The sequence below is a fragment of the Papaver somniferum genome, chromosome 9, assembly GCF_003573695.1.
Source record: "Papaver somniferum cultivar HN1 chromosome 9, ASM357369v1, whole genome shotgun sequence".
In the NCBI taxonomy this organism is placed as follows: Eukaryota; Viridiplantae; Streptophyta; class Magnoliopsida; order Ranunculales; family Papaveraceae; genus Papaver; species Papaver somniferum.
The window spans coordinates 190,766,837-190,776,312 of NC_039366.1; the positions used below are offsets into that span (position 1 = coordinate 190,766,837).

The following is a 9,476-nucleotide window of genomic DNA, read 5'->3' on the forward strand; positions in this document are numbered from 1 at the left end:
AAATTTCTGCTTCTCTTCCAAACTTCATTTCTGGTGTTCACTATGAGTTATCAACTATCTCTAGATAAATCACTGTTTCGTTCTCCTCCATCTTCATTTCGAAACCCTAATAATTCTTACAGAACCAAACAACATATCCCCACAAAAACTAATCAATTTTCATTTCAATTGTATTCCAAAAAACAGAGATTTCTCAATTCATGGAGTAATTTTAGTACCGGAATCGTTGAAGGAGATGGAATCAAGCAACGGTTTGTTTCATCTCAAATTAAGGTTTCTCCTAATGACACTCTATCAGTTCCAAATGATGATGATGGTAAAGAGTTTGAAACACCCACTTTTATTGAGTTTATTACTTCTGAAAGAGTTAAAGTTGTTGCCATGGTTGGTCTTGCTTTAGCTCTTTGTAATGCTGATAGAGTTGTCATGTCTGTGGCTATTGTTCCTCTTTCTTTGTCTCATGGTTGGAGTAGGTCTTTTGCTGGTATTGTTCAGGTAATCAACATATAAAACCCTACTTTTCATTCTTGGTTTTGGAGATTTTAAATTAGGGTTTCATTTTCCCTGATTCATTGTCGTTTGCAGTCGTCTTTTCTTTGGGGGTACTTGATTTCACCTATTGTTGGAGGAGCTTTAGTAGATTATTATGGTGGTAAAGTAGTTATGGCATGGGGTGTGGCTATATGGTCATTAGCTACATTTTTCACTCCATGGGCAGCTGAGACTTCTTTGTGGGCATTACTTGCGATGCGAGTATTGCTCGGTACTGCCGAAGGTGTAGCTTTACCTAGCATGAACAACATGATCTCAAGGTATAGCCCAAACTTCCTAATTTGTGGTTTCGGACTTTACGCTGAAGTTCATGATATAATATGGTTTTTGTGGGATAGAACATGTGGTTATGAAAATTGCAATAAGAGTTGTTGAACTAACATTTACTTTTAGATGGTTTCCGAAGACAGAACGATCCAGGGCAGTTGGAATTGCAATGGGTGGATTTCAGCTTGGAAATGTGATTGGACTTATGCTTTCTCCAATCCTCATGTCACAGGGAGGAGTCTTTGGACCTTTTGTGATATTTGGATTATCTGGGTTACTTTGGGTTTTAGTGTGGGTTTCTGCCACATCAAGTACTCCTGGTCGCCATCGCCAGATATCCAAATATGAATTGGAATACATAACAAACATGAGGCAGAGCCCCGCAGTTCCAGGGTTGGAGAAGAAACCTAAAACGACAAATGTCATCCCTCCTTTTGGGCGCTTGCTTTCAAAATTACCTACTTGGGCCCTAATATCTGCAAATGCGATGCATAGCTGGGTAACGACTTTTATTCTGTTAGTGATAGCTTAGAAGTAGCCTTGGTCTTATTGTGTACTTCATCTGTCTTGCATTTATCTATTTAACAATTTTGGAAATGGTGATCTAATCATCAATTGACTTATGTGCAGGGATATTTTGTTATTCTTTCGTGGATGCCCATATACTTCGGCACTGTAAGGATTTAATGCACTATTTAATTAGAAACAATTTTGTCCTCAGCTATTCTGTAGATGATTAATAGTAGTCTTAACTGGTTGGAATTTGTCTGTGTGGAACAGATCCATCATGTCGACCTCAGACAAGCAGCATGGTTTAGTGCAGTTCCATGGACCATGATGGCAGTTTTAGGATATTTTGCTGGTGTTTGGTCTGATATGCTAATATCCAGTGGTACACCAGTTACAACTACTCGCAAGATGATGCAGGTATGTCTTGTGAAGAAAATTTCCCACCTGCATGGTTGTCAGGATCGATTATAGATTATTACTCAATGCAATTTTTGTTTTCCCTTTTGGACACATACATAAACTGGTACTGGGGTCGAACATTCAAGGACATTGAAACAGCTCTGCTAGCCGTGAACTTGTATATATTTGCAGCTTAACTCGACAAGTTCAAAACTTGAAAAAATAGAAACTAGAAATAAAAGAGAAAATGTAGAAACATGACTTCATTTTTCTTCAATATAAGCCTAGATGTGGCTGTTTTATTTGGGATGAAGAATACATCGTATTACCCAGTCCCTAACTCCCGTGTCAGCATTTCCTAATCTTTTTGAGCGACATGTCAGAGTACTATTCATGCCCAACACCGACACTCTTACCATTGTCATTACACGGAGAACAACCTTACTTATATGTTATATCTCTTCTCTGCAGTCCATCGGCTTCATTGGTCCTGGGATTGCCCTTCTAGGTCTTACTGCTGCAAAAACTCCGTTTATTGCCTCTTTTTGGCTCACTGTAGCCGTTGGCTTGAAGTCTTTCAGCCACTCTGGTTTTCTTGTGAACCTTCAGGTGGGTATCTGTAGAACATCACATTTGGAAGCAGCAGACAAATGAATCTTTCATTTATATTTTTCTGAATGTTTTCCTTCTTTTACCACCTGAACAGGAAATCGCACCACAGTATGCTGGCACGCTACATGGTACTATTATTCATCTGTTGTGTTATATTCCTTTTTAGTTCCACAAATCTTAGAAATGACAATGATAATTTGTGCCCGCAACTTTGAAAACAGTGTTTGTTGTTGTCTCAGTCTGACCAATGTTGATTGCTAACAGGAATGTCAAATACTGCTGGAACATTGGCTGCTATTATTGGAACTATTGGTGCCGGTTTCTTTGTGGAGTTAGTAGGTAGTTTCCGTGGGTTCCTGTTGTTTACCTCATTTCTATATTTCGCCAGTGCTCTATTCTGGAATACATTTGCTACAGGAGAGCGGGTTAATTTTGATGAAGTAGATCAATAAAGGAGTACTTGTACTTTAAATCACAAGTTGTTTGAATCAGAAGTCGTGTGAAATTTTCTTTACTCTCTTGATAATACTAATGCAAACAGCAATATCATCAATGTACAGTTCCTAGACGAGATTGAAATCTGTAAGTAAATGTGTCCCAAAATGACTAGCACAGCCGCTAATAGGAAACACCAAAGTGGTTTTCTTAATTCTTGCGACGTTTCCGCTAGCATCCGCTCTTTACAACTTTCTTAATGCGGCACTTTTGATGGCGGGCGGATATTTACTGCAATTTACTGTTAGTATTCAACTGACGTTATCTTCAGGGATTTTTGTATTGCCGAACTTTTTCCGTTCCCCCGGGTGTGTTGGTTGGCAGCAGCATTTTTCAGTCAACTTCTTCCGGTAAAAAATGACTGTTGCATTAGTCAACAGAGTACGACATCAGCAACACTGACAGAAGTTGGTGAGCAATCTTTGGACTTTACGTGTTGCCACGTACATATCAAGCCTCTGGAACAGTCCCCAAATGACATAGTTACCCCTTCTTAATGAAACCTACCCACCCAATTCTTCCTTGATGAATGGAGAAAGAAATTTCCCAAACACAAAAATCTTTTTCTATATAATAAAATTCTCATTTTCTTTGCATTCATTTCTTTCATTCAAAAATAAAATAAAAATTGTTTCATTAGATCTGGTGATCAATTTATTTTCATTAGACCGCTCTGCTACTTGGAGCTCTAATGACAGCAGTTACACCAATAAAATCCATTTTTCTTGTTCCTTCTAATGCTCCTAGATTGAAATCGATTGGGTTAACAAAAACCCATCAAAGATTTCAATCAAATGTAATCTCAAAAGGGATCAAATGGGAAGAAAACACAAGTTTTGTTCAAAAAAGATTGAAAACAGAGGAAAAGAATGGGATTACTAAAAGGAAGATTAGTTGTAGAGCAGAGGGAGTAGACAGAGGTTTCTTAGTGGGTACTGAAGCAGGAAGAGTAGCTGAAGAAAAAGAAGAACGAAGAAGAGAAAGTGGGTTATTTGGGATTGTATTGACAGAGAGATTGAAGGTGGTTTCATTGGTGGCATTTGTTATGTGTTTGTGTAATGCTGATAGAGTTGTCATGTCTGTTGCTATTGTTCCTCTTGCTGAAGCTCATGGCTGGAGCAGTTCTTTCCTTGGTATTGTTCAGGTACCCTCTCAAAATCATATCACTTCATCCTCTGTCTTGTGTGATTCTATATTTCCGGATTTTGTTTGCATGCTGCGATCCATCTCATTCCTTAAATTTCTCATTTTGATCAACAACAAAAAAAGGTTTGTATATTGGTAGGGCCATTTGCGAATAAATAAAAACACAAGGCCTTGTCGCCTAAACGATGCATTTAGGATTTCGCAAATGTAGTAAAAAATATGTAATTATGCATAATCAATCATTTTATTATAATTAGCTCAGTGTAGGTTGGTGGAGGAAGAGATACACATTCCCCACACAAGTTGCATATTCGAGCTCTTTGTAAACCAAAATGCAAACTGCAGCAACTATGAGAAATCGAAATGAAAAAAGATCCTGAAAACGGGTAGGTAGTATGACTCTGTATGAGCCATGTAGTAGAAGAAAAGAAATCCTTGTAATTCTTTCTCACCTAACCATCTTGAAATGACTGCATTAGAGGAGGGGAGACTTCATTGTCACTGAGCCCTGGTCATTAAAAAGATTAACCGCCCAGCGCCCCACCAAATACGGCTTTTTAACTACATTTTTTAAGTATGTTTCTTTCTTTCTTAAATAATTTGAAAATTACAGGCACTATGTATTTTCATTCCTGGCTCTTCAAAAAATATAGAAATGATCTTAGGGGGTCTTGGGGTGAGAGAGTGGGGCCATGGATGAGGTGTTGTTGGATCACCATTAACGTCTCAAACCAAACACTTATGTGTTTTAAATAGGGAAGTGAGGGGTTTTGAATCTCATGTTGCAAAAATAGACAGCATATTTGATTCGTAATCTGCGTGTAACATGTGGGGATTGTCGGGTCAAATCTATGTGATTTGTACTACAACGTTGAATTAGTTGGTAAGGCCGTAAGTAAGGCGCCTTGATTGACCCTCAATCAGTCTATTCTTTTGTATTTCAGTCAAGTGCAGTTCTGTTGATCCATTCTTGTCCAAGGAGAGCCTCAAGTATTTTCAGCCCATTAATATGGCCCAACAAGCCAACTATTTGTGCTTGATCCTTGCTTCCATTGGTTATTTGGTTATAGAAAAAAAAAGATTGTTACTCATATGATTTTAGTTAGTGTATAATGTTTGTTTTTTTCTTTTCTTTGGTTGGCAATGGTGAAACCGTGAAAGTATATTGATGAACTTACCGGAAGTAAGCAAAGTGATGAGAACCTAAGGCGAAATATAACAAACCCGGTTATAGCTAAGCCCAAGAATGGAAGAAAACAATGCACCAAGTAATGAACACAATTTGCTATGATAGAATCAACTTTAAACCCTTTAAGAGATTCGTCACTTTGGATCCAAAAGAAATCTTGCATTTTCATCTTTTCTAGTTTTATTACTGTAAAATGTTTTTCTAAATTGCATTTGACTAAGGTAAGTGTTAAATTTCTGTGTTTTGAAGTCATCTTTTCTATGGGGATACATTTTCTCATCAGTAATTGGAGGAGCTTTGGCTGATAAATATGGTGGGAAGCGCGTCCTTGCTTGGGGTGTTACAGTATGGTCCTTGGCTACACTTCTTACACCATGGGCAGCTAACCATTCCACAGCCATGCTCTTAGCCGTTCGAGCAGTATTTGGACTGGCTGAAGGTGTCGCTTTTCCCTCCATGAACACTCTCTTATCTAGGTATTTTTTTATGTTACCTTTCATAAAAATGCTTGATAGTTCCATACTAGTTTGGTATTGCATTTGGTAAATGTATATCATGAACTAATCTCATCTGTCTTGATGTACTTTTGAACACAACTAGGTGGTTTCCTTGTAATGAACGTGCAAGTGCAGTTGGAATTTCCATGGCTGGTTTTCATATCGGGAATGTTATAAGCTTTCTTTTAACACCTATAATAATGTCGACCATCGGAATTCATGGAGCATTTGCTCTATTTTCATCTCTTGGACTATTATGGCTTACAGTATGGTTACCTGGGGTAACTAATGATCCACGAGAAAGTCGTCTCATTAGTGATACAGAGTTGGAGTTGATTCAAGCTGGAAAAACAGAAACAATAATGAATAGTGGCAAGCTTCCATCTCTACGAGAACTGTTCTCAAAGATACCAACTTGGGCGATTGTCTTTGCTAACGTTACCAACAATTGGGTAAAGAAATCTATCGAAGCTATCTGAAATATGTTTAACTGTTAGTACTATTCAGTTTTTTTTTGGTTGTTATTCTTCACGGAATTTGAAACCTTTTCCTACTTGTAGGGATACTTTGTTCTCCTCTCATGGATGCCTGTATATTTCAAGACTGTGAGTGCTGATTCCTTTGTGTTCCGTGAGATTTTTCTTAGAGGTTTTACCTCAGTAACTCACTCACTTCCGATAATTTATAATGAAATTCTGTGTCGTAAATTAGGTATTCAATGTGAACTTGAAACAAGCCGCTTGGTTCAGTGCCGTACCTTGGGGAATGATGGCCATTGCGGGCTACATTGCTGGTAGAGCTTCAGATTATTTGATCAAAGCAGGATACTCAATCACACTTGTCCGAAAGATCATGCAGGTAAACTCTTTATAATGATGCCCATCCATACAAATGGTCTTATTAGTAATGAAATGGGAAAAGTACTTGATTACAAATATGTCATGCTGTTAAAAACATTTAAAGTTCACATTTCATATTGGTAAAAAATATGGTGAATTTGATTGAAAACAATTTGGAATCTGGCAGTCAATTGGATTCATTGGTCCTGGAGTGTCGCTTCTTTGCTTGAACTATGCAAAAACACCAACAGCTGCATCAATATGCTTGACTGCAGCTCTAAGTTTGAGTGCATTCAGCCAAGCAGGTTTTCTCCTCAATATGCAAGTAAGTACTAGAAGAAAATACGTTAGATCATTTCCGCTGCTTATGCAATTACTGTGATGAAGGATTTCTCTATCGTACTCTCGTACTGATTCAACGTTGTTTATGACCAGGACATAGCTCCGCAATATGCAGGGTTTCTCCATGGTATGTTTTGTCTGTGTAGCTTAAAACCCACTAAGTTTTACCTATTTGTTTTATCATGGTAAATTAATCTCTTGTTTCATTTTCTTGTTAAACAGGAATCACAAATTCGGTAGGAACATTAGCAGCGATAGTTAGCACAATTGGTACCGGTTATTTTGTTCAGTGGTTGGGATCATTCCAAGCTTTCTTAACAGTAACCGCAGTTTTATACTTCATTACCACCATTTTTTGGAACGTTTATGCAACCGGAGAGCGTGTATTCTACTAACAAAAGAATGAAGATTTTACATGTCTCTATGTCGAAGCTCATTTTGATCTGCGTATGGATCCGTTCCTCGATGTAGAATCGCCAGCATCGAACGGGAAGTTTTGGTAGACACATGCATCATCTACCTAAATCAAGCTCCTCAAGGGTCAGCACTATGAATTACAGCACATTTAACAGCCTGAACCGGGTTATGGTTCAAATTTATAATCAGTCTGATTATATTAAAATTCGTCGATTTATCAATTTAGCATTGACAAGAAGGCAATGCTAGTACATGTTCTCATTTTTTTTTTCCGAGGTAAATAATTTTAATAATGTTTTTTAATTTATTAATTGGCCAATTTTTTTATAAAACTTAATGAAATTACATTCGGGGAACATGAATGCACAAGGAAAAAACAGTGTGATTTTTCCTTCAATGAACAACGGTAGTCGTTGGTGTAAACGTCGGCTTCAAGTGACCAGTGATAACGACAACCCAAGGACGAGAGAGCGTCCTGAGTTGAGTGAGATATCGTATCATATGATTTTTGTAGATTGATATTTCTGCCTCAAAAGTGATTGTCACGTTTCTTACTCTCTCTGTTTATTTGGCTCAGAAGGATGGACAAAAACATTTTCTCCACCAAATGGCTTATCTCTAGGGCCTAACCACATGATTTTGCAAAATTATAGATTGTCATTTTGTGATTTTACATAAATTTTTTTATTTCTTGTCATGCAAATTAAACTGGAACTTTGCTAACATAATCCACCTCCTAAAAGGTTAAGCAGTCATGATAGTGTTTGAGCATTCACAAAATTCCACAAGTATAATCCACGTCAGCGCTACGAAGGGGCAAGTTGTTGTGCCAGTTTCTTCCGAGATGAAGCTGGAAGGACATTGTAAGATGCACACCAGCCGGTGACGGTCTCTTTTCTGTAAAAATTGTTTATAAGGCTATGTTGGATAAAACTCAAGATAGACTTGTTAATAGTAAAGTAACTTTCCCATAAAGGTTTAACACTTTATTTGGAAAGTACTTCATAATTGTTTGCCAACCAGGGATAAAATAAATAGGTGTACCAATCACTCTATTTATTTTTTCTTTTTTAAACAAGAAATCTTTGCATTTATGAAAATTCAAGATTACAATAAGTTTAAGATCGAAAATAAGAAAATACAAAGTAATATGAACATACTGTAAATGCACAATATCGAGAAATCCGACAAGAGCGGGAGAAGGATTACCGGAGTAAGACAAATACAAGTATGAATAAGATCCGATTAAATCGGAAGAAGGATGATTTTTCTCGGAATTAACTTCCAACCGTTTAGTTTGTTTTTCTTCTATAGAAAGATGTGCTCCCAAAGTAGGAGTGATTTACTCAAATCTCTTATAACTAGTGATGAAGCTTTCGTCGTCAAAAAGACCACCTATGGAGATTCCTTCACCGGATAAGTTGATGATGAAGATTCCTATGAAGACTCTGTTGCCAGAGACCACCAAGATGAAGATTTCGTCGTTGGAGAGCACGGAGAGCATCACTATTGATATTAAAACCCAAGCCAATAACCTAGAATCGCCATTAAAGCGAAAATATCTTAAAAGAGTAGATAAAACCACCATAATGGTGTACATAAGTAGGAAACATAATAAAAACTACACTAAACTACTAACCTCGAAAACAAAGAATAATGAAGAAATCTGCTCAGATCAAGGATTGTTCTAAGAAGAAAAGGATTGTTCTTGATGATTTTGTTGGAGAAGAAGGAGTGTGAGAGAGAGTGGAGGAGAGACAGAGGAGGGTTTGTCCTATACTCGTTCCAAAATCACTTTATTTATGAATGTCCTCAATGTAAAGTCCAAGTTGAATCGCAACAACATCTTTTTGCTGACTGTAGTATCTTTATCTCTGTCCTTGGTAGCATTGATCTTAACTGTGTGCAGGTTTTACAAGGAAAAAACATTCACGAATGGATTTCTTCTTCGATTGATAATGATGTAGGAAACTGTTGATGGTGGTTTTTATCTTAGGGTTAAAATCGTAAAACTGTACATCTGGTATGATGTCACTATGACCATTAGCATATTTATCAGCATGCTTACGTAAGAATTACCGGGGTACCTTTTTTTCACATGGGTCATGTTCCAGGACAGAACCCTTAACGTTGACGATGCCAAACCCTAATTCTCATGCTACCGCGCCAAGGCATGCCAACCATGTCAGCCACACCACTGTGCCAATGGCA

General features: G+C 37.5%; 2 protein-coding genes across 2 annotated transcripts; both read left to right on the plus strand.

Moving 5' to 3' along the window:
* The first annotated feature begins 8 nt into the window (after nt 1–8).
* LOC113310129 (probable anion transporter 4, chloroplastic) lies at nt 9–3,009 on the plus strand. Its single transcript, XM_026558713.1, has 8 exons — nt 9–495; nt 586–812; nt 946–1,318; nt 1,450–1,494; nt 1,600–1,746; nt 2,200–2,337; nt 2,435–2,468; nt 2,605–3,009. The coding sequence occupies exons 1-8, from the start codon at nt 43–45 to the stop codon at nt 2,790–2,792; spliced, it is 1,605 nt and encodes a 534-aa protein (XP_026414498.1). The 5' UTR covers nt 9–42; the 3' UTR covers nt 2,793–3,009.
* Nucleotides 3,010–3,440: 431 nt separating this feature from the next.
* LOC113313361 (probable anion transporter 3, chloroplastic) lies at nt 3,441–7,621 on the plus strand. The gene is made up of 8 exons (XM_026562123.1): nt 3,441–3,979; nt 5,420–5,646; nt 5,771–6,119; nt 6,228–6,272; nt 6,379–6,525; nt 6,694–6,831; nt 6,942–6,975; nt 7,071–7,621. Exons 1-8 carry the CDS (start codon nt 3,527–3,529, stop codon nt 7,241–7,243), a joined length of 1,566 nt encoding a protein of 521 aa, XP_026417908.1. The 5' UTR covers nt 3,441–3,526; the 3' UTR covers nt 7,244–7,621.
* Nucleotides 7,622–9,476: the final 1,855 nt, after the last annotated feature.

What these genes read in the sequence shown, in the direction of transcription:
- LOC113313361 (XM_026562123.1), top strand. Translation starts at nt 3,527, where the DNA reads ATGACAGCAGTTACACCAATAAAATCCATTTTTCTTGTTCCTTCTAAT. An exon ending in CTTTCCTTGGTATTGTTCAG is followed by an intron (nt 3,980 to 5,419) that starts GTACCCTCTCAA and finishes TGTGTTTTGAAG; the next exon opens with TCATCTTTTCTATGGGGATA. An exon ending in TTGTCCGAAAGATCATGCAG is followed by an intron (nt 6,526 to 6,693) that starts GTAAACTCTTTA and finishes GGAATCTGGCAG; the next exon opens with TCAATTGGATTCATTGGTCC.
- LOC113310129 (XM_026558713.1), top strand. Translation starts at nt 43, where the DNA reads ATGAGTTATCAACTATCTCTAGATAAATCACTGTTTCGTTCTCCTCCA. An exon ending in TGCCCATATACTTCGGCACT is followed by an intron (nt 1,495 to 1,599) that starts GTAAGGATTTAA and finishes TGTGTGGAACAG; the next exon opens with ATCCATCATGTCGACCTCAG. An exon ending in GTTTTCTTGTGAACCTTCAG is followed by an intron (nt 2,338 to 2,434) that starts GTGGGTATCTGT and finishes CCACCTGAACAG; the next exon opens with GAAATCGCACCACAGTATGC.